Source organism: Rhinoraja longicauda, chromosome 22, assembly GCF_053455715.1.
Source record: "Rhinoraja longicauda isolate Sanriku21f chromosome 22, sRhiLon1.1, whole genome shotgun sequence".
NCBI lineage: Eukaryota > Metazoa > Chordata > Chondrichthyes > Rajiformes > Arhynchobatidae > Rhinoraja > Rhinoraja longicauda.
The window spans coordinates 32,339,406-32,364,271 of record NC_135974.1 but is presented as its reverse complement, the minus strand read 5'-3'; the positions used below and the strand labels follow the sequence as shown (position 1 = coordinate 32,364,271).

The 24,866-nt window shown below is 45.5% G+C and overlaps 1 protein-coding gene across 1 annotated transcript in view; it reads left to right on the top strand.

Moving 5' to 3' along the window:
* prex1 (phosphatidylinositol-3,4,5-trisphosphate-dependent Rac exchange factor 1) overlaps nt 1-24,866 on the top strand; it is a 170,291-nt gene that overhangs the window by 126,398 nt on the left and 19,027 nt on the right. Inside the window, exons 24-32 of the mRNA XM_078419047.1 lie at nt 1,271-1,481; nt 2,473-2,749; nt 3,895-4,095; nt 11,234-11,322; nt 14,615-14,697; nt 15,780-15,870; nt 17,469-17,597; nt 21,063-21,104; nt 23,756-23,973. Coding sequence (XP_078275173.1) covers nt 1,271-1,481; nt 2,473-2,749; nt 3,895-4,095; nt 11,234-11,322; nt 14,615-14,697; nt 15,780-15,870; nt 17,469-17,597; nt 21,063-21,104; nt 23,756-23,973 — 1,341 coding nt within the window. The remainder of the gene's footprint in view (nt 1-1,270; nt 1,482-2,472; nt 2,750-3,894; nt 4,096-11,233; nt 11,323-14,614; nt 14,698-15,779; nt 15,871-17,468; nt 17,598-21,062; nt 21,105-23,755; nt 23,974-24,866) is intronic.

Here is a 24,866-nt window from a genome sequence, read left to right as displayed (position 1 = left end):
GTTTGATTATCACATTGCATCATTCAATGCATTTTGCTTTGAAAGTCACAAATCACCAATTGAGCTAAGCGTTGAGCTTTGCATATTCACTAGGATTTAGTTACATATTGATTTCCAGCTCTCCTTAGTAGCGCTAGCTCAAACCTTCCGCAATAGTGCTCGACATGGCATGGTCTCAGTCCTCCATTATTAACTTTTAGTTTAGCTTAACGATGCAGTGTGGAAACAGGCCCTTCAGCCCACCGAGTCCACGCCAACCAGCGATCCCCGCACACGAGTTCCATCCTACACACACTGGGGACAATTTCCTGCAGCCGATGAACCGACTAACCTGCACGTCTTTGGAGTGTGGGAGGGAACCACCCGGAGAAACCCCGCGCAGGTCACGGGGAGAACGTACAAACTCTGCACAGACAGCGCCCACAGTCAGGGTTGAACCCGGGTCTCCGGCGCTGTGAAACAGCAACTCTACCCGTTCCTCCCACTGAGTAACTCAGTCAGGAGTTCCATCGAGAGCTTTCCAATGTTCCATTTTTTCCTTGTAAACAATGAGATATTGGGAGCATCAGCGAACATTGACAGGATGGGAGGACGCTTTGCCGATAGATCTTTGTCCTGAATTGGAGCAAAGTTTCTCAGCTGAATGTTAAATTGGGGAGAGCCATCAGTTACCTCTAAGAGGTCAATGAACGAAAAATGCATTTTGGTCTTTTTGGTTGAAGTAAGAGAACGAGCTCGTAAACAACTTGAGCTGCGGCGATCTCTGGGCACATCTGCATTGCATTTTAGTAAGGCAGCAACTCTGCCGCTGTGCTGGGTCATTTCCTACATGGCTGCTGACAGCAAAATTCACTCCCATAGTTGCACGAGGTTAAGGTTTCTTTGGTCGGCACACAAAGTTCTCAAAATGGAAGCTTCAGACCAAAGATACTAGAGGAACAAGGTAGACCACTCGAAAACCGTAGTACGCCAAGGCACCATTTTAGTAGGCAGAAACTGGCAGAAACATTTTAATAGAAAAATAACAAAAATCTGTGAATTGATAGATGAGATATATTCTGCATTTAAATGGTATCATCACACATACTGTTCCCCCAAAACACGGATTACACTGCGAGAGGCATAACGAACGGCGAGTTTTGCCTACTAAAATGGCTCCTTTGCGTACTACACTTCAGACACTGTGACATTCGTTGTCCTGTCTGAATTTTGCAAACATGTTGAAATTGTGAGAGTTCATTGGAATGCGTTTTGTTGTGGTCTTCCGCAGTTTGCCCAGGAATTGAAAATCAAAGCTTGGCCGTCGTTCAAGCAAGCTTCCACCAAGTTGCACCTGTTAACTGGCACTGATTTCTGTCCAGCAAACTGCCACGTTAATGTCATGGAGGTGTCCTGCCCAAAGAGCACAACCTCTCTTGGAAGATCTTTCAGCATACGGTTTGGCCGAAAAAATTCATTCCTTGGTTTGGAGCAAGATCCAGGTACATGAATAGTGTCATGGCAATTTACACTCAACTCTTGCTTAATTTAAAACATGAGTGGTTGAAAGAGGTTCAGATCAGGTTTAGATCTGCGGCTTACTGCAGTAAGTCCCTGCTTTCCCTCTCTATCCTCTCCCCCTTCCCAGTTCTCCCACGAGTCTTCCTGTCTCCGACTACATCCTATCTCTGTCCTGCCCCCTCCCCTGACATCAGTCTGGAGAAGGGTCTCGACCCGAAACGTCGCCCATTCCTTCTCTCCCGAGATGCTGCCTGTCCCGCTGAATTACTCCAGCATTTTGTGTCGACCTTCGATTTAAACCAGCATCTGCAGTTTTTTTTTCCCTGGAGGTTTGGATGTCTGGATCAGGGGGCATCAGGGAGCCTGGACTTAAAGGAGTCGATGGAGGGGGCAGTTCTGATGGGGAGAGGGATGCTGTTCCACAGTCTAGGAGCTGCAACCGCAAAAGCGCGGTCACCCCTGAGCTTAAGCCTAGACCGCGGGATAGTCAGTAGCCCCAAGTCGGCCGACCTGAGGGACCTGGAGATAGAGTGGTGGGTTAGAAGATTTTTGATATGGGGGGGCCCATTTAAGGCTTTGTATGTGAATAGGAGGAGCTTGAAGTTGATTCTGTACTGTACTGGGAGCCAGTGGAGAGAGGCCAGAATCGGGGTGATGTGGTCCCTTTTACGGGCACCCGTCAGGAGTCTCGCTGCGGCGTTTTGGACCAATTGCAGGCGGGACAGGGATGATTGACTGATCCCAGTGTATAGGGAGTTGCAGTAGTCTAGGCGGGAGGAAATGAATGCGTGGATGATTTTTTCAATGTCGTCAAATTGGAGGAATGGTTTGATTTTAGCTATGGTACGAAGCTGGAAGAAGCTGGCTTTTACCACAGCGTTGACTTGCTTGTCAAACTACTTGCTTGTACCTATATTTGTTAACCAAGTAATAAATTGGTGTACATGGGTGAACCGTCGGATCTGTTTCCAGGGATTCTAAACCCCATGAGCTACACCCGTCACGTCACCACCAGCATGGCAGCCCCCCAGTGGACTTGTTTCATCGGGGAAGAGGGAGAAGATCATCAAGCACTGGATGCAGACGAACCGGCGAAGCCACAAAATGGAGTGCTGATTCCAGAAAGTGGCGGCCTGAGCAACCTGTTGAAGCCTGAAGATATGGAGATTCAGGACTCTTTCTTCCAACTTTTTAATAAGTTGGAGTTCTCTCTCAAAGAAATGAAGCAATACGTCATGCAGATAAATGAGTAAGTGTTTTGTGGCTTGGAGCTGTGGGCAGCACAGTGTTGAAGAGTGGTAGAGTTACCGCCTTACAGTGGTGTCAGAGACCCGGGTTTGACTTAGAACATAGAAACATAGAACATAGGTGCAGGAGTAGGCCATTCGGCCCTTCGAGCCTGCACCGCCATACAATGTGATCATGGCTGATCATCCACAATCATCCTTTAGAGATACATCGTGGAAATAAGCCCTTCGGCCCACCGATTCCGCGCCGACCAGCGATCTCCATACACTAGCACTATCCTACACACTAGGGAAAATTTGCAATTATACCAAGCCAATTAACCTACAAACCTGCACGTCTTTGGAGTGTGGGAGGAAACCGGAGAAAACTCCAGCATTTTGTGTCTTATCTGCTTTTGTTTAGTTTAGTTTTGAGGTACAGCGCGGAAACAGGCCCTTCAACCCACCGAGTCCACGCCGACCAGCGATCCCCGCACACTAATGCTATCCTACGCACTGGGGACAATTTCCAATTATACCAAGCCAATTAACCGACAAACCTGCACGTCTTTGGAGTGCGGGAGAAAACTGGACGAAACCCACGCAGGTCACGGGGAGAACTTACAAACTCCATACAGACAGCACCCACAGTCAGGATCAAACCCAGGTCTCTGGCGCTGTAAGGCAGCAATTCGAGCGCTGCGCCACCGTGCCGTCTCGAGTTGTTAACTTTGCGCACTGCACACAAGTCCCGCAGTTGGTGTAAACAGTCACGCACAAGGTGACACCAAACCGTGAGCCTTTTGGAAGCCAGAAGATATGAACCCAATGAGGTTCAAAAACCCACTGCTTTCTCATCTGTTTCGTTTAAAAGGCTGTAAAGTATGGTTTCCATGGCAGCCTCCCTTGACCTGGAATTAGTAACCTTTGGGCAGGTTCTGCATTACGGTCTAACTATAAATTGAATCCGTCTGTTGGACTCTATTGCGGTTTTCACCTCTAAATTGAGTTATGTGTTCTGCAAGTACAAGAAGCGGCTCCTACTCCATCTGAAGTGCAAGCTGATTATTTCCAGGTGGTTGATTTAAACAGAAAAGCAAAATTATTTCCAGGCACAAGATATTTATTGCAGATCGGAGACTAACGCTTGTTCCTATTGTGTCTGCAGCTTGCTGTCCTCGATAACCGAACCTGCCCCATCTGAGGCGCCAGAGCACAACACGTCTGAGCTTTCACTGCCCCCGTCAGCGGAAGACAGTGACATTGATAAAGCCGAGCACAGCGGCACAAAGAGGGTCTGCTTTGTGGTGAAAGAGGAGGAGCAAGATGACTCAGGTCACGACACAACGAGCTTCAGGGATTCCTACAGGTACTGCCTTTTCAACTTGCTTCAAGTACCCCTCCAAGTAATGGGTAGGAACGAACCGCAGATGCTGGTTCAAGTCTGAAGAAGTCTGAAGTATAAGTCTGAAGAAGGGCCTCGACCCGAAACGTCACCCATTCCTCCTACCCGGACCTGCTGAGTTCCTCTAGCATTGTATGTCTATCTGCTTTTTGTTTAAAGTTTAGTTTAGAGGTACAGCGCTGAAACAGCCCACCAAGCCCGCAGCGACCAGCGATCCCCACACATTAACACTACCCTACACACACGAGGGACAATTATACATTTATATATTTATACCAAGCTAATTAACCTACAAACCTGTACGTCTTTGGAGTGTGGGAAGAAACGAAAGGTCTTGGAGGAAACCCACGCAGGTCACGGGGGAACGTACAAACTCTGTACAGACAGCGCCCGTAGTCTGGATCGAACCCGGGTCTCTGGTGCTGCAAGGCAGCAATTCTACAGCTGTAACTCTCTTCATGGTCATTGACAGACAGGCACTTTGTGGATCTTTTAGTGGTTATTGTTGGTACAAATTGTTCTATCGTAGAGGAAAAAAGACACAAATTGCCTGAGTAACTCAGCGGGTCAGGCGGCACCTCTAGAGAACATGGATAGATGACGTTTAGGATCGGGAGCCTTCTTCAGTCTGATTGGGGGGGGTTGTAGAAAACTGGAAGATAGGGGAGGTGGGCAAGACAAGGCCTGGCAAGTAATAGTTGGATACAGGTGAGGAGGGTTGGACAAAGACTCCTCACCTGTATCAGTCTGAAGAAAGGTTCCGACCCGAAATGTCACCTATCCATGATTTCCAGAAATGCTGCCTGGCCCTTGAGTTACTCCAGCACTTTGTGTCTTTTTCTGGATGCTGATCTTTCTCCTCCTCCTTCCCTCCCTTCCTTCTCCTCTAATGGTTAATAGCTAATCTTATTCTCTTCCACTTCAATCGTTGGTTTTGGTTCATTCTTGTCACAGTGAAAAACCTTTGTTAGCATTCTGTCCGATTAAATCAGATAATAGTGCACCTGAGGAGTATCAAGCCATTGACATGTACACATGTTAGCGAAGAGAACGATACCAGTGTGCATACAGTAATACAGTTGTCAGCATTGTAGAGTCATAGAGTCTTTGGCATAACATGTCCACGCTGACCAACATGCCCCATCTATACTAGTCCCACCTGCCTCTGCTTGGCCAATAACCCTCTAAACTTATCCTATCCATGTACCTGTTCAATTGTCTCTTCAACATTATGATAGTATCTGCCTCAACTACCTCCTCTGGCAACTCGTTCCATACACTCACCACCCTTCATTCCATACACCCACCACCCTTTCCTATTCAATCTTTTCACCTTAACCTTATGTCCTCTGGTTATTGATTTCCCCTACACTTGGCAGACTCTGCATTTTTCTGATCTATTCCTCTCATGATGCTGTACAACTCTATAAGATCACCCCTCATCCTCTTGCACACCAAGGAATAAAGTCCTAACCTTCCCAACCTCTCCTTATAGTTCAGGCCCTCGAGTCCTGGAGACATCCTTGTAAATCTTCTCTGCGCCCTTTCCAGATTGACAAAATCTTGTCATCTATAACATGGTGACCAAACCCATGCACTGTAGCATCCCAGGGAAAAAAAGTCCAATGTCCACAATGAGGTAGATTGGGAAATCCATAAGTACCCTAACTCATGGAAGGACCGCTCAGAAGGGAGGGAACGAATCTGTTCCTGAGTCTGGTGATGCACGCTTTCAAGCTTCAAGCGGGGAGAACGGGGGGAATAGAAAGGGTGTGTAAACGGCCCTGGATAATGTTGGTCCTAGCGGAGTCAGGGTGTATGGGGAGAAGGCAGGAACGGGGTACTGATTGAGAATGATCAGCCATGATCACGAAGGGCAAGCCAACTCGAAGGGCCAAATGGCCCTCCTTCTGCACCTATTGTCTATTGTCTATTGGTTGCTTTGCTGAGATAGAGTCAATGGTGGTGAGTCCGGTCTGTGTGACAGACTGGGCTATATAATCATAATCATAATCATACTTTATCAGCCAAGTATGTTTTGCAACATACGAGGAATTTGTTTTGCCAGACAGTCATACCAATAAAAAGCAACAAAACACACAAAATACATTTTAACATGAACATCCACCACAGTGACTCCTCCACATTCCTCACTGTGATGGAAGGCAAAATAAAGTTCAATCTCTTCCCTCCTTTGTCCTCCCGCGATCGGGGGCCTCGAACCCTCCGTTGACGGGACGATCTTGGCTCCCGTAACTGTCGGCGGCCCTTCCTCTTTGGGGCGATCAAGTTCCTGCATGGGGGAGGTATCTCGGGTCGCCAGTTCCACGATGTTAGGCCGCAGAGCGACCGGAGATACGATCGCATCTCCGGCAAGGTACGAGATTGAAAAAAATGTTTACCCTGCCCACACCCCCCCTCATAAAACAAACCAGAGAACATTAACACATACTTTTAAAACACAGTAAAAATAACTAAAAAGACGAAAATACATCCACGACTCTGCAATTTCTTGCGGTAAGATGCTCCAGATTTGGCGAGCGGGAGATCGTTGGGTCCTCCACTTGCAGGCGCCTCGTGGAGTTAATTAGGAAGCAGACCACTCCACCCCTAACTGCTAGCAATAGGTGTAAGTAGCTGTGGGCTGCTTTCAATTGCTGCATGAACGCATACACCTTTTCCTGAAGTGTTCAAATCTATGTGGCGGGGGTTTTTGTTTGTATAAATTGACTTGCACGCTGAATATAAATTAACGATCCCATCTGCCAGTTTTTAAACAACATTTGTAAAGTTAATACAGGGATTTTATGAGCTGGGTTTTTTTTTGTGGTGCGTAAGAACTTTAAGCAAAAATTCAGCAGCAAATAAAAAGTTGCACGTTTGTTTTTCTTCTTTTCAAAATCTAGACACTTTAAGTTGAACAAATCAATTGCTTCATTGTGCCCTGATTTGAAACAGATTTGGTCTTGCCACTCGTTCATGCTTGGTGTAGGTTTGAAATACCAGCTGTTTTAAAGATTTTTTTTTTCCACCCGTCTCTGAGCGATTTTCTCACGAGTTCAGTTCCAAACATTGAAAGGTTTTTTTCACTCCTTTATTTTCCATCTTGCAGGTGGAGAGGTGGGGAAAAACAATGTTTGTTCAGGTGTCTCATCCAGAAATAGTTTTATTTTTTAATTTTTTGGCGTATTTCCACTATTTTCTAAAAGCGATATTTTGGATACAAAACCATGTTCAAATAATTTTTCACTTCCATAACACGGATCATTACACATTCCTAACATTTTTCCTTGAACTACAAGTGTGTGTGTGAACTTTAAAAATCCATTTGTTGCCTTCTTCCAGAGGTCGAAAATGTTGGTGATTTTCTTATGTGTTTTCAGACCTGTTTAAATAAGGTGCTTTTTTTTGTTGTTCGAGAGACTTGCTCCTTTAGTTTAGTTTAGAGATACAGCGCGGAAAACAGGCACTTGGGCCCACCGGGTCCGCACCGACCAGCGATCCCCGCACACTTGTACTATCCTACACACACTAGGGACAATTCACAATTTTACCCAAGTCAATTAGCCGACGAGCCTGTACGTCTTTGGAGTGTTGGAGGAAACTAAAGATCTCGGAGAAAACCCGCGCGGTCACGGGGAGAACGTAAAAACTCCGTACAGACAGCACCCGTAGTCGGGATCGAACCCGGGTCTCAGGCGATGGATCCGCTCCAAGGCAGCAACTCTACCGCTGCGCCACCGTGCCCGCCCTCAATGATGTTCGTTTTGTTTAAGAGATTAGTTCAGAGATACAGCGTGGAAAACAGGCACTTAAGCCCACCGGGTCCGCACCGACCAGCGATCCCCGCACACTAACACTATCCAACATGCATGAGGGACGCTTTACAATTTTACCAAAGCCAATTAGCCAACAGGCCTGTACGTCTTTGGAGTGTTGGAGGAAGCTGGAGCACCCGGAGAGAACCCACGGAGGTCACGGGGAGAACGTACAGACAGCACCCATAGTCAGGATCGAACCCGGGTCTCTATAAGGCAGCAACTCTAGCGCCCTATCATTGTGCCGCCCCGATTGTGAATCTAATTGTCGCTTCAACGATATTAATGGAGAATTGACAACGAGGCATACCTCTCTCACAGACCACCGGGGGCACTCAGTTCCAAATTACAAAGAGAGATTCTGGTCCCGTTATACATAAAATCTGGCCGATTGGTCCACAGAGTTTGGTGTTTTCCATGAGCTTATTGGTAGTTTTTTATAATGTGGACTGATGAACTTCCTGTACTTCTGCATTCGACAATGAAAGAAAATGCACAAACTCTCATGTGTTTGATTCCCAGATCCTTGTAGAGACTGAGGAAGGGTCCTGACCCGAAACATTACCCGTTCTTTTTCTCCAGAGATGCTGCCTGATCCGCTGAGTTACTCCAGCACTTTTTAAATTTTATTTTATGATTCTAAAAATCGTCTGTGCATATATTCATTTTGTGAAGAAAAGAACTACAGATGCTGGTAGACACAAAATGCTGGAGTAACTCAGCGGGTCAGGCAGTCTGAAGAAGGGTCTCGGCCCGAAACGTCACCCATTCCTTCTCTCCCGAGATGCTGCTGAGTTACTCCGGCATTGTGTGTCTACCTATTCATGTTGTGAATCGCCCCAGTCTCCATCCCTGATATTTATGTTTTTTATTATTGTCATAATTTCAAATTGGACGGAGCATTCTATTTTTCCAGGCTCGGATGACAACAATAAAGTGTTTTTGAGCATTTTGTAGCTGCAGGTTATTTTTTTTGAAGGGCTCATTGTGAGCCTCAGAGCAACTTAGAGCCAATGATTTAGTCATTGGTAAACTCCAGCGATTTTAAGAAATATGGCATTTGATATATTTTATCCTGCCCTATTAATTGCAAAAAAATAAAATAAAACCATCAACATGCAGGCCAAAAAACAAATTTTGACTACAGGTCCGTACTTGTGCATCTATTACAGAGTGCGGTGTGTGTTTTGGATAAGAACGTTTGGAGGTCTTTAAGATATTGCCCTCTGGAGGCAAATGGGGGGAAAGGTGTAAATAATTTATTCTCTTCGTATTTCTGCTATTTAAACAAAGGTATCATATGTCAATTTGATGCAAGTTATATTAAGATTTACATTTAGATTTAGATTTAGAGATACAGCGCAGAAACAGGCTCTTCGGCCCACTGGGTCTGCGCCGCCCAGCGATCCCCGCACTATCCTATACCCTATTAACTCTATCCTATACCCACTACGGACAATTTTTACATTTACCAAGCCAATTAACCTACGTACCTGTACGTCTTTGTAGTGTGGGGGGAAACCGAAGATCTCGGAGAAAACCCACGCAGGTCACGGGGAGAACGTACAAACTCTGTACAGACGCCGCCCGTAGTCAGGATCGAACCTGAGTCACCGGCGATGCATTCACTGTAAGGCAGCAACTCTACCGTTGCGCCACCGTGTCGCCCAGCGGTAGATATAATGTGAATTGCTTAATATACTGTCATATAAATCACTTGGTGGACACAAAAACGGGGTGTAATCTGCTGGACAGGCAGCATCTCTGGAGAGAAGGAATGGGTGACATTTCAGGTTGAGACCCTTCTTCAGACGTCTCGACCCGAAACGTCACCCATTCCTTCTCTCCAGAGATGCTGCCTGTCCAGCTGAGTTACTCCAGCATTTTGTGTCTACATTCCATTTAAACCAGCATCTGCAGTTCTTTCCTGCACATGTCAATCACCACCTGAGAGATACCGATTTATTGATAAAATAATAGATGAATATTCCCAATCATGACTGTAGGCGTGATGTCTTGCTTCCTGTCTTGTTTAAAACAAGCCCCCTAAAGATACAAAAAGACACAAAGTGCTGGAGTAACTCAACGGGTCAGGTAGCATCTCTGGAGAACATGTGTATGTGTTGTTTTGTTTTGTAGCAGTGTGTGTGTCTTTATCTGATCTCCAGAGATGCTGCCTGACCCGCTGAGTTACTCCAGCACTTTGTGTTTTTTCTATAAATCGGCACCTGCAGTTCCATGTATCTCCTTCAAAATATACACCGTGTAAATAGCAAATTGCCATTGGCTGAAAACGTCGTTGGCTTAAAGCGCAGAAATTTGATTGGGTGCCAAAATTTTGTAAAAGTTTCAATGAACATAATTCAGCAAAGTTTTATTAATGACATTCATATGAGGACCAGCCTTTATTTGCATTCCAAACTCCTTGGTGATGGGAAGGGTGTAATTGGGAGTGTGGAGAATGATTTTAATGTGTTAAGTTCCAATTATCTTTTGTTTTTCTTTCTTTCTTTTCTTTCTATCATTTTATTTCGTACATGTTAAAAGACATCAATTAAAAAACAAAATAAACAAAAATACAAAGAATTTCATCCATTACTTAACGTCTTTACATGTACGAAAAGGAGTAGGAAGAAGTGTGAACTTATTTAATCCTACCCCCATTCCCTAATCAATATTTATCAAGTATTATCTATAATAACTAATACCTAAAATACATATATAACTACATATATACTCACTCTGTTTGACACAGAGTGCTGGAATAACTCAGTCGGTCAGGCAGCATCCCTGAAGAACATGGATAGGTGGCGTCTAGGGCCAGTCTGGAGAAGGGTTTAGTTTAGTTTAGAGCTGCAGCACGAAAACAGGCCCTTCGGCCCACCAGCCATCCCTGCACACTAACACTATCACACTAGGGACAATTTACACATACACCAAGCCAATTAACCTACAAACCTGCACGTCTTTGGTGTGTGGGAGGAAACTGAAGATCTCGGAGAAAACCCAGTCGGTCACGGGGAGAACGTACAAACTATGTGCAGACAGCACCCGTAGTCGGGATCGAACCTGGGTCTCTGGTGCTGGCAAGCGCTGTGCGGCAGCAACTCTGCCACTGCGCCACCGTGCCGCCCTGGGTTCTGACCCAGATTGTTGCTTATCCATGCTCTCCAGAGATGCTGCCTGACCTGCTGAGTTACTCCAGCATTTTGTGTCTGTCTTCAGTATGAGCCAGCATCTGCGGTTCCTTGTGATTGCAATTGTCTTTTGTTGATATCTTGCAGTGAGTGCAATAGCAACAGGGACTCGGTGCTTTCTTACACCAGCGACCGCAGTAGAAGCTCCTATCTGGGAAGCGATGAGATGGGATCAGGTGAGACTTTCTTCCAAGTAAAACTCTTATCACTTTGTTGTTGCAATCGCAGTAGCAATTCTGTGCCCGAAAATTAACAAACTTATCGTTTGGGTTGGTTTTGACCAACAAGTGACGTGTTCAGAAGAGGGTACCTGGCAATATTTGCGTTTGTAATTGATGTTAACTCTGCCACACGCTGTTAACCACAGTGTATCTTGTCTTAAGATACACTGGGGAGAAGGCAGGAACGGGGTACTGATTGAGAATGATCAGCCATGATCACGTTGAATGGCGGTGCTGGCTCGAAGGGCCGAATGGCCTACTCCTGAACCTATTGTCTATTGTCTATTAATAGTGTATTGTTTAAATTAAAACGACTAGATTTTGATATAATAATGCACAGCTGCATGGAAAACAACCTTGCCCCAATAGTTAGCATTTACTCTACATTTTTCTGCATGGATTTTGATTTTAGCCAATTTTATTTTAACCTCAGTCACAGCAGAAGTCACTTCCACCTATATGTTCAAGGTCATAAGTTCTAGGAGCAGAATTAGGCCATTCATATCCACTGACTTGGCTTCTACAGCCTTCGGTGGCAAAGAATTCCACAGGTTCACCACCGTCTGGCTAAGTTTTGTAATGTAATATATTTGTCAGAACCTGGTGCTGTGGCGAGGCTGTTTATGTCCTCTAAAGTACGGTATTATCTCTACACTGCTGGAAACTCTCTCCCATTGGGAATGGAAACGGGGAGGGAGACCTCTCATTTTCACCTGCCTCCACAATCCTCCTCGGTAGGAAGTTCCAAATATCGAATGACTTCCCATTTTGAGTCCTCGAGGCTTGAATGTTATTTTGACACAAAGTGCTGGACCATCTCAGCGGGTCGGGCAGTATCCTTGAAGAACATGGATAGGTGACGTTTCAGGTCGAGACCATTCTTCAGACCGATGAGTGTGAAGAAGGGTCCCGACCTGAAATGCCAGCGGTCCACGTTCTCCCAGGGATGCTGCCTGACCCGCTGAGTTACTCCAGCACTTTGTGTCTTTTTTTTTTGTACAGCAGCATCTGCAGTTCCTTGTTTTGACATTCTTCCTTATTTTAGACAATAGACAATAGGTGCAGGAGTAGGCCATTCGGCCCTTTGAGCCAGCACCACCATTCACTGTGATCATGGCTGATCATGCACAATCTGTACCCCGTTCCTGCCTTCTCCCCATATCCCCTGACTCCGCTACCATTAAGAGCTCTACCTAACTCTCTCTTGAAAGCATCCAGAGAATTGGCCTCCACTGCCTACTGAAGCAGAGAATTCCACAGCTTCACAACTAAAGTTCTTCCTCATCTCCGTTTTAAATGGCCTACCCCTTATTCTTAAACTGTGGCCCCTGGTTCGGGACTCCCCTAACATTGGGAACATGTTTCCTGCCTCTAGCGTGTCCAATCCCTTAATTACCATATATATTTCAATAAGATCCCCTCTCATCCTTCTAAATTCCAGAGTATGCAAGCCCAATCGCTCCAGTCTTTCAACGTACGACAGTCCCGCCATTCCGGGAATTAACCTCGTGAACCTATGCTGCACTCCTTCAATAGCAAGAATGTCCTTCCTCAAGTTTGGAGACCAAAACTGCACACAATACTCCAGGTGTGGTCTCACTAGGGCCCTGTACAACTGCAGAAGGACTTCTTTGCTCCTATATTCAACTCCCCTTGTTTATGAAGACCACCATTCCATTGGCTTTCTTCACTGCCTGCTGTACACCTTGGTTCCTGATACATAGAAACATAGAAAATAGGTGCAGGAGGAGGCCATTCGACACTTCGAGCCAAAACTGCCATTCATTGTGATCATGGCTGATCGTCCACAATCAATAATCGGTGCCTGCCTTCTCCCCATATCCCTTGATTCCACTAACTAGGTGGGACTCCATGGCTGCATCTAACCTGCCAAGCTCTCTTAGAATTCTGTATCTTTTGTTGGCTTGCCCTTTCGTTCTTCCATGCTCAAATATAGGCCACGTCTGCTTAATCTTTACTCGTACGACAAACCTAACGTCCTGGCAAACAAATTTACCACATAGTTAACATTTTCTCTACATTTTTTTGCATGGATTTTGATATTAGCCAATTTTGTTTCAACCACAAAAGCAACTGAAATCTCTTCCACCTAAAGGGTCTCGACCCGAAACGTCACCCATTCCTTCTTTCCTGAGATGCTGCCTGACATGCTGAGTTACTCCAGCATTTTGTGCCTCAGTCCCACCTTTCTGGCTCCCTCTACCTTTATGTTTCACTCCTCTCCTTTTCTGATGCCCTTTAGTGGTGAATCTTTGCTGCAGACTCTCTGTCGTCTGTGTATCAGCGGTGTTGCAGCTCCAACCTTGTGTTGTATTCCAAATGCAGACTCCACCAGGACCCTACAAAGAAGACATCTCTATTCCCACAACAACAAGGCTATCAGATAATTTGCCTCCATAATCGGTTGTTATCTCCGCCTGTTAACTCCAAGTGCTTTGTATGTGAGGAAACGCAGGTTCCGCCGAACCTGCACCTTGTAGACAATAGACAGTAGGTGCAGGAGTCGGCCATTCGGCCCTTCGGGCCAGCACCACCATTCACAGTGATCATGGCTGACCTTATAATCTCTCACCATTTATAAAAACACTCTGTCTTTCTACTTTTGTGCCAAAATGGATGACCTCGCCATTTTCCATGTTATATTTTATCAGCCACATCCGCTTCCATTCATTCAACCTATTTCCCCCCTAAAACTCCACATAACTCACACAGTGCTATAAGAGCAGCCCAGGGTGGAAGTTTGTGAAACTAGTATCTTGGGTGCATTTTTTATCACAACCCTCCAGTATATATATAACATAAGGATAAATCAGATAATGAAAAGTCAGATCATGAAATATAAATCAGATAATGAAATATAAGGGGCCACAGTTTAAGAATAAGGGGTAGGCCATTTAAAACGGAGATGAGGAAAAACTTTTTCAGTCAGAGTTGTAAATCTGTGGAATTCTCTGCCTCAGAAGGCAGTGGAGGCCAATTCTCTGAATGCATTCAAGAGAGAGCTAAATAGAGCTGTTAAGGATAGCGGAGTCAGGGGGTATGGGGAGAAGGCAGGAATGGGGTACTTATTGTGAATGATCAGCCATGTTCACATTGAATGGCGGTGCTGGCTCGAAGGGCCGAATGGCCTACTCCTGCACCTATTGTCTATTGACTAAGTCATATCTTTGCCAATTGTAATCATTATATTTTAGCAAATTATTTTTTCCTCTCACTTTATAAAAAGGGGATGAACTTCCTTGCGACATGAGGATTCCTCTTGATAAACAGGACAAATTACACGGCTGTCTCGAGCATCTCTTCAATCAGGTACGGATGGCATAACCATTAATGTCAAATTATGTCTAATCATGCCTCTTGTACTAGGTTGTCACCCTTCAGTGGTACCTCATTGTCACGTGTACCCAAGTGCAGTTAAAGTCCTCTTTGCAAACAGTTTAATGACAATCCTACTGTGTATTAGGGCATAATCACACTCAGTCTAAGAGTATGGACTACATATTTATTATATTATTTATTTTTTCATATTTCAGATACAGCGCGGAAACAGGCCTTTTCGGCCCACCAAGTCCGCACCGCCCAGCGATCCCCGCACATTAACACTATCCTACACACACTAGGGACAATTTTTTACATTTTACCCAGTCAATTAACCTACAAACCTGTACGTCTTTGGAGTGTGGGAGGAAACCGAAGATCTCGGAGAAAACCCACGCAGGTCACGGGGAGAACGTACAAACTCCGTACAGTACAGCACCCGTAGTCAGGATCGAACCTGAGTCTCCGGCGCTGACATTCGCTGTAAGGCAGCAACTCTACCGCTGCGCCACCATGCCGCCATAGTAGACCACTCTGAGTCAAAATGCACACGAGTCACCATGTTTTCGACACCAACTTGTACCCTTCAAGTCTGAGTTTTTTAATCAAAAAAATGCTATGGTTTTAGCTTGGCCATCGAGATCTGTTGTCCTGGTGGTGGCACTGGGCCAGAGCTGCAGGGGTCGGCCTGGCTTTGCTTCTACGTATATACAAAACTAGTGTTGGAGATGTGTAAGATTTCAGCAAATTTAGTTTTTAGTTTCACAGATACAGCGCAGAAACAGGCCCTTTGGCCCATCGAGTCCGCACCGACCAGCGATCCCCGCACATTAACACTATCCTACACACACTAGGGACAATGTACATTTATACCAAGCCAATTAACCTGCCAACCTGTACGTCTTTGGAGTGTGGGAGGAAACCCACGCAGGTCACGGGGAGAACGTACAAACTCCGTACAGACAAGCGCCCGTAGTCATGATCGAACCCGGGCCCCTGGCGTTGTGAGGCAGCAACTCTACCGCTGAGCCACCGTGCCGTTATTAATGGTCACCCCTTTGGTTGAGTTCCAGGTGGATTCAATCGATGCACTTCTCAAAGGGTCAGTTATGGTCAAGGCCTTTGAAGAGACCAATGACATTAATACAGAATATAATGTACAAGGTAACGTATGCATTTGTGATGAAACAAATCATTATTATTTCTACCTTCTGGTTTGAATGTTACATTTATATGTTGAAGACTCTTACTTCTCTATCTGCTTCTGTCTTTGCAAATATTTCCTAATTTGGAATGTGTGTGTAAAAAAAAAGATTATTTTGGCTGATCTCTTCAAATATAGGTTTAGGTTTAGATTTGAGGTTTATTATTGTCACCTGTGGCAAGATACTGTGAAAAGCTTTGTTATGTAGGCCATCTGAACAGATCAGGTATACTGTACATGATCAAGTCAAACTCAAGCACAATAGGTAGAGCAAAGGGGAAGATGCAGAGTGTAGAATATAGCTCTCAGCATTGTTGCACATCAGTTCTTGAAACCGATAGAAGTCCAATGGTAGGAAAAAAAACTGCAGATGCTGGTTTAAATCGAAGGTAGACACAAAATGCTGGAGTAACTCAGCAGGTCAGGCAGCATCTCTGGAGGGAAGGAATGGGTGACGTTTCGGGTCGAGACCCTTCATCACTCTGAAGAAGGGTCTCGACCCGAAACGTCACCCGTTCCTTCTCTCCAGAGATGCTGCCTGACCCGCTGAGATACTCCAACATTTTGTATCTACCTTCGAAGTCCAATGGTATACAGTAGATGTGAATCGGATGGTACTCTAGCTTATGGAAGCTTATGATTAACTTTTGCTTATTATTATTTTTTTCAAATGAGTGTTGGATTATTTTACATGGATTGGTGTTCCTGTGTAAGCGTCAATGATTATTCAGTTGTGGGGGTGGGGTGGGGGGGGGGGAAATGCACGACTTAATGGGTGAGCAGTCTGAAATGTGGGGCAGATCAATGGTAGCAAATTTCTTGTCCTTTGGTGAGCATGATGAGTTTTTACCAACAATATAATTTCCATTTCATGGCCAGCATTGCTGATGCTTGCTGTTTCTTTCAATCAATCGGTATAATTATATTACTTATCACTTGCCAGGCTTTGCCCTGCGCCCACCAGCTTTCTTTCTCCCCACTGCAGTCAGTCTGAAGAAGGGTCCCAACCTGAAAGGTCACCTATCCAGAGATGCTGCCTGAGCCGTTGAGTTACTCCAGCACTTGGCACTTAGTTTTTGTAAACCTGCATCTGCCGTTCCTTATTTCTCTTAACTACGGTTCCACCATTCTCAATTAGAATTACAGTGTTATATGTAACATAGCAACATAGAAACATAGAAAATAGGTGCAGGAGTAGGCCATTCAGCCCTTCGAGCCAGCACCACCATTCAATATGATCATGGCTGATCATCCAAAATCATTACCCCGTTCCTGCTTTCTCCCCATATCCCTTGATTCCATTTGCCTAAAGAGCTATATCTAACTCTCTCTTGAAAACACCCAGTGAATTAGCCTCCACTGCCTTCTGTGGCAGAGAATTCTGCCTTTTCCTTTTATAGCAATTGAGCTTGCAGCAAAGCTCAATTTCCCATTATGTACAGCGTTGGTACACCAATAGATGACGCGTGGCTGACACAAGCTTTGTAGCTCTGTACCGTATACGTTTATTGAAAGTTATTAAGGTTGGTTTGGCCACTGACTTCTTGAATCTCTTTAGAATTTCAACAGAAGGTTGACCGGAACATAAAATGTCGAAGTATCATCCAAACTAACATGCAGGAAGACCCCTGGAACTTGCCTTGTTCAATCAACGCCTTGGTGGACAATGTACAGGAATATGTGCAAGGTCAGTGATGCATTTGCTGTGAATTACTGGACCAAGTTTTGCAGTCTGGCCATTCACTATCTTTTGATCACAGTTTTAATGACAACCGCACAAGTGAACCCGTTCCAATCATTTTTGCACACTTTCCGCATTTTTGTGTTTATCCAACATTTTCCACGAGACCAGCCCCACCAATTCACGTTACATTTTCATTCCCCACTACATCAAAAGATTCATCAGCTCCACCTTAATATGAATGGTCAATGGAGCTCCATTTGTCACGTGTGCAATTGCCCAGTGAAATTCTTTTTGCATGTATTGCACATGCGGGCGCTGCCATTTATGGTCCGGTCGGCCCTCGCGCGCTCGATGTACTGGAGCAGTCCCCCATGTAACAATGCCCCACTCCTCGCCGGCCATCTTTGTGTCCAGGGGGTGCCTCTTGCAGCCGACCATGACCCCGGTTCACCCACCTACTGGCCCTTGCTCCCCACTTCCTACGTCCCCAGCTCCCTCCCGGTTTCGCCGTCCGACAAAGCCTTCGCATGGAGTTCCCGGGCCCGCCGACCGACAAGCCTTCAGGCGAGGCCCCACTGACCGACGAGCCTTAGGTGTATTCAAGTCAGTATCTGTACCTCTCAGATGGCAAAGTCCAAAAAACTCCCAATGTCTGTGCTAAGATATTTCTCCTTGCTGGATTAAGTGAATGATTGCTTACGGTACCTTGATACTTCCAGACGTGTCAGCCTGAGGGCTTCATACCCTGTTGACCACCACAGCTCTGAGGCTGTGGATCCCTGAGGATTCCATGACTTCATTGTGCGGCACCATGGCCCAGTTGGGAGAGCTGCTGCCTCTCAGTGCCTGAGACCTGAGTTTGATCCTGACCTCGGGTGCTGTCTGTATGGAGTTTGCACGTTCTTGCTGCGACTGTGTGAGTTCCCTCTGGTAGTTTCCTCCCACATCCCAAAGACACGCAGGTTTGCAGGTTAATTGGCCTCTTTAAATTGCCCGTAGTATGTCGCGTGTAGATGAGAAAATGGGACAACACTGAACTGGTGTGTCCGGGTGATCGATGGTCGGCGTGGACTCGATGGGTCGAAGGGCCTGTTTCCGTGCAGTATCTTTCAATCTATTTATTCGGGTTTCAGAAAGCTTCCATTCAGTAATTGTTCCAAGTCACACTTCAATGCTTCAATATCAGCATAAGTTTCTTTCGAACAAGCGTTTGTCACTGTAATTAAGAACGTCATTTTTAAACATGAAAATATATTTTATTACTGCTGCAGTCTGTAAATTGTCATTTTTCATAAAACTTGTGTATTTAATTTAGTTTAGAGATACAGAGCGGAAACAGGCCCTTCGTCCACCGTGTCCGCGCCGACCAGCGATCCCCGCACATTAACGCTATCCTACACACACTAGGGACAATTTACAATTTTATCGAAGCCAATTAACCTACGAACCTGTACGTCTTTGGAGTGCGGGAGGAAATCGAAGATCTCGGAGAAAACCCGCGCAAGTCACGGGGTGAACGTGCAAACTCCGTACAGACGGCGCCCGTAGTCGGGATCGAACCCGGGTCTCCGGCGCTGCATTCGCTGTAAGGCAGCAACTCTACCGCTGCACCAGGGTGCAAGTTATTCTGTAACCTGGGGCTGAGGTGACTGCACTTTGGGATCTGTACGCCTTGGAGTGCTCCAAATTCCAGTAACTAACAATCTGCGTTTTTATAACTAGCATGTACGTGGTTTACCACAGGCCCAAAGATGTCTTACAACTGTGGAAGTTTGTAAATAGACTGGCAGCATTGATCCTGTGGGATAACTTGTAAAATAACTATATTTGTTCAGACATTCTGCACGGAATTATACGGCAGTTTAGTTTTATTGGACTGCTGCACAATTTATATTGCGATTATTTTCTTGTAATCTTACCAAGGTTACGAGAGCGTAGACGTTTTACACCATTCTAAAATACAGCTGAGAAAACTAACACTGAGCAGACCAGTGAGCTCCCACAGAAACAATGCGGTTTGCCATTTCGTAACATCAAATGATGAATTATGATCACAACTACACAATACAGGTTTTAGGGGAGATCTTTGCAATATTAACTTATTTTAAATACACGCTGACGCAAGTACATTTCCTAATTTTATTATTACACATTCAAATGAAAAGGGATGGCACAGCTGGTGGAGCTGCTGCCTCACAGCGCCAGAGACCCAGGTTCGATTCCGACCTCGGATGCTGTCCTCGTGGAGTTTGCACGTTCTCCCTGTGACCGCGTGGAGTTCCTCCGGGTGCTCCGGTTTCTTTCCACATTCCAAAGACGAGTGGGTTTGTCAGTTAACCTACAAATTTGTACGTCTTTGGAGTGCGGGAGGAAACCGAAGATCTCGGAGAAAACCCGCGCAAGTCACGGGGTGAACGTACAAACTCCGTACAGACAGTGGGATAACATGGAACTAGTGTGAACAGGTGATCGATGGTCGGCGTGGAATCAGTGGGCCGAAGGGCCCCACACCAATGCTCCATTTCAAAACTCTATAAATCTAAATTAAAATTCACTCCTTGACATTAAACGGTTGTAAACACAGCCAGACGGTGAAGTAAAACTAAGCTGCTCTAAACCACTCTATTCTCCTGCCCTTTTTTTTACATTCCCTTCATTATTCCTCATTGTTTTCCTTTGCAGGTCCAGCCTTCCCTTTTTCCCCCAGTGGGATTTACCCCTCCCACTGTTGCTCATCAGTCCATAAGACATAGGAGCAGAATGAGGCCATTTGGCCCATCGTGAATACTCCGCCATTCAATCATGGCTGATCTATTTTCCCCCGCTTAATCTCATTCTCCTGCCTTCTCCCCCCCCCCCCCCCCGCAACCTTTGACACCCTTCCTAATCAAGAACCTATCAATCTCCACTTTAAAAATACCCAATGACGTGGCTTCCCCTGCTGTCTGTGGCAATGAATTTCACAGATTCACCACCCTCTGCCTGAAGACATCTCCTTTCCACAGGTACGTCCTGTTACTCTGAGGCAGTGCCCTCTGGTCCCAGACTCTCCCACTACTGGAAGCATCCTCCACATCCACTCTATCCAGGCCTGTTGCTTCCCATGTTATGCTTGTGGTCTTGTCGTACAATTTACTCTGGCAACTTTTCATGCACCTTGACTAGGTTATTATACTTAATCTTTCTGAACCGTGAAAGACAGCAGTGAAAACAATATTGTTCCAGTATTGAATAAACATTCCATTGACAAAATGCTGGAGTAACTCAGCAGGACAGGCAGCATCTCAGGAGAGAAGGAATGGGTGACGTTTCGGGTCGAGCGGTCTGAGTTACTCCAGCATTTTGTGAATAAATACCTTCGATTTGTACCAGCATCTGCAGTTATTTTCTTACACTTCCATTGACAAACTAATTTCCGAGATGTAAGATCTGGGCCCTTCAGTAACCTTTGTATTCTTCTTTCCACAGATGGGAAGAATCAATTACTTCTGGCTCTCCTGCAATGCACAGGTAAGAGGTGGTCTCCTCAGACATTAGTGAGAGTCATAGAGTCACACAGCGTGGAAACAGGCCCTTCAGCTCAACTTGCCCGCAATGCCCAACAGGGCCCATCTACACTGGCCCCACTAGGTCGTGATCAATCTGATAGATGTTTGTTGTGGCTGAGCGGCTGCATTGGCAAATGTGTTTTGCTTGACTTTTGTAATTCATTTTTTTACTTGGTTCCCTTCTGTTACAAGGATTGTGTTCAAAAGAACCCTGGTTCTTAAAGTTAGAATAATAGACCAGTCTATTGCACTAACTGTGCACAATAGGTTGCTAATAGCATTATTAAAGATTCCAGATTATAGTTCATTACTTCAGCTACAACTTTAAAAACAAATTGTGATTTCATTGTTACAGCGAAATAAGTTCATCACTTTCTAAGGTGACAAAGTTGCTGTCCTGTGTGGCTCAAATTCTGTGATTTAGATCAGATTGGACATCCTTTATCGCCTTATGAGTATGGAAGTTGGGAGGTCATATTAGAGTTATATAAGATATTGGTGAGGTTATGACTAGAGTATTGTATTCAGTTCAGGGCACCATGTTATAGGAAAGATGTCGTCAAGCTGGAAATGGTGCAGAGACTTACGAGGATGTTGCCAGGACTCGTGGGCCTGAGCTATGTGGAGCGGTTGAGCAGGCTAGGACTCTATTCTTTGGAGCGCAGGTGGATGAGGGGTGATGTTATAGAGGTGTACAATTTCATGAGTGGAATAGATCGAGTAAATGGAGTGGATTGAGTCTTTTGCCCAGGGTAGGGGAATCGAGAACCAGAGGACATAGGTTTAAGGTGAGGGGGGAAGATTTAATAGGAAACTGAGGGGTCACTATTTTACACAAAGGGTGGTAGGCGTATGGAATGAGCTGCCAGAGGAGGTAGTTTAGGCAGGTACAATGACAACATTTAAGAAACATTTAGACAGGTATATTGATAGGATAAGTTTAGAGGGATATGGACCAAACGCAGGCAGATGGGACTAGTGTAGATGGGACACGTTGGTGGGTATGGGTAAGTTGGGCCGAAGGGCCCGTTTCCTCGCTGTATGACTCTATGACTAATATTAAGGATTATTCATTCATGTTTTCCAAAGAATTGGAGTTTATGCTAACTTTTAGAACAAGTTATTGGACATCGTTTTCTGCCATTCACAAATGCAGGTGTATATATATCATTAACTACTTCTACCTACAGAAACAGGTTCTGATCTTGAATGCGTCATTTCCGTTATACTAGTTTGGCAGTTAGTGAGGCCATTCTATGTTCTACCACACAATGCCCTTTCATAAATAAGCTTCATAAGTAGAAAGTCTTTCGTATACAATTCCTGACCGTTTATTTGGATAACTTGAAGTTCTCTCCAAGTTTATCTTACATTTTTGGTCAAAGTGAGATTGCGTTATACTTCCCCTCTACCCTGTGGGAAAGTGGAGAATTCTAAATATGAAAAGAGTGTGCTTTATATGATTTAGTAGAAGTAGTGATTCACTCTTTTATTTGCACAGTCAACCTCCCAAAGATTTCTGTGGTGAAATATACATTTTTCAAGATTTCTGAGCCTTGTTGTAAACAAATGTCACTCAACCATCCAGCCAGCCATTCATTCAACTTGCAGTGTTTCCTTAAATACTCCCGGCAGTTTGTGGAGCTTTGTACTCGATTCCTCTGGAAACAGCTATGCCTTTGGTTGTGTGGTACACAGACTAGATTGTACGTCCACCTACCCACGGATAATTTCAGTTGAGATTACTTTGGAATCTTTGGTGCAAAACAAAAAATCACTCGAAACTTTTTTTAAAAATACAGACAGTCATGGAGTCATTCAGCATGGAAACAGGCCCCATGACCCAACTTGCCCACAACGCCAACCAAGATGTCCCATCTGCACTAGTCCCACCTGCCCATGTGTGGCCCATATCCCTCTCAACCTATCCTATTCATGCACTTGTCCAAATGTCTTTTTAAATGTTGTTATGGTCCCAAATGTCGTTATACAAGTCCACTGCCGATTTACCGGCAGCCTTGGTTCCAGAGCCTTGTTGGATTATATGTTTTGCTGTAACAAGAGAGGTCACGGCCTTGGGGGGAGGGGAGATGAGATACTGGCCCGCAAGGTTGGCAATGGGAACGGCCAGAGTTCCAAGAGCCCTGGCCGCAGGGGGCAGATGGAAACAGCCGATCTGCCGTGGAAGTCCCAATACAGTGGAGATCGCCCAGCCTAGGCTCCGCATTTTCGGGAGGGAGGGGACCTGTGATACATGTGACTGGAGAAGTGCGGCATGGTGGCGCAGTGGTAGAGTTGCTGCCTCACAGCGTCGGAGACCCGGTTTCGATCCTGACCACGGTTGCAGTCTGTACCGAGATTGTACGTTCTCCCCGTGACCGCGCGGGTGCTCCCCAGTGCCCTCCCTCACTCCAATGCCGCACGGATTTGTGGGTTGATTTTGCTTCGGTGAAGGTTGCAAATTGTTCCTGGTGTGTGTTGGACAGTGCTAGTGCAGGGGGATCGTTGGTCGGGGCCAGACTCGGTGGGCCGAAGGGGGTTGCTTCCACGCTGAATAACTCGACTCAACTGGAGTGCGACACTAATTCCCGATTCCCACGTTCCTCTCCACAGATCTGGAGCTGCAATTACGACGGGACGTGCTCTTTTGTCAAAGCCTCGTCGCGGCCATCTGCAGCTTTTCCGAACAGCTGTTGGCTGCTTTGAATCACCGATACAACAACAATGGGGAGTATGAAGAGGAGAGCAAGGAGGCCAGTAAGAAGTGGCTTGAACAGATAGCTGTCACTGGAGTCCTTCTCAACTATCAGTCACTGCTTTCCCCCACTGTGGTACGTAATAGAGTGGCTACATACAAACCCCACAGAGTCATGCACTGCATGGAAACAGGCCTGAAGAAAGGTCTCGACCCGAAACGTCACCCATTCCTTCCCTCCCGAGATGCTGCCTGACCCGCTGAGTTACCCCAGCATTTTGTGTCTACCTTCGATAGAAACAGGCCCTTCGGCCCAACTTGCTTGATTTAGTTGGATCGACGTCTGTATTTTCTTGAAGTGTTCTAAAGTGTTTGGGTTCTAAGATAAAAAGTGAATGTAATCTGCAGGTTTTAAAGCCTCACTGAAAGTGTGATCGATAAGCAAGTTTGAAACTAAGAACAGAATACTTAGAATATGGGTCGGAAGGAACTGCAGATGCTGGTATACACTGAAGGTTGACACAAAATGCTGGAGTAACTCAACGGGACAGGCAGCGTCTGAAGAAGGGTCTCGACCCGAAAAGTCACTGATTCTTTCTCTCCAGAGATGCTGCCTGTCCCACTGAGTTACTCCAGCATTTTGTATATACCTTGGAATGTTGGGTTCTTTCAGTTGTAAAACCTTTTAAGTGCTGGTGTAACCCAGATTGAAGAAGTAACTTCAGGCTCTGAAGTTAACCCAGATTGAAGAAGTAACTTCAGATCTCAAACTGAAGCGTTGCCTATCCATTCCCTCAAACAGATACTGCCTGACCCACTCAGCTCCAATAGCAACTTAGTCTTTTACTCAAGTTTCCAGAATCTGCAGTTCACAAGTTATGGGAGTAGAATTAGACCATTCAGCGCATCGAGGCCACTCTGCCATTCAATCACGGCTGATCTCTGCCTCCGAATCCCATTTTCCTGCCTTCCCCCCATAACCCTTGACACAGGTTCTGATCAAGAATTTGTCTGTCTCTGCCTTTAAAA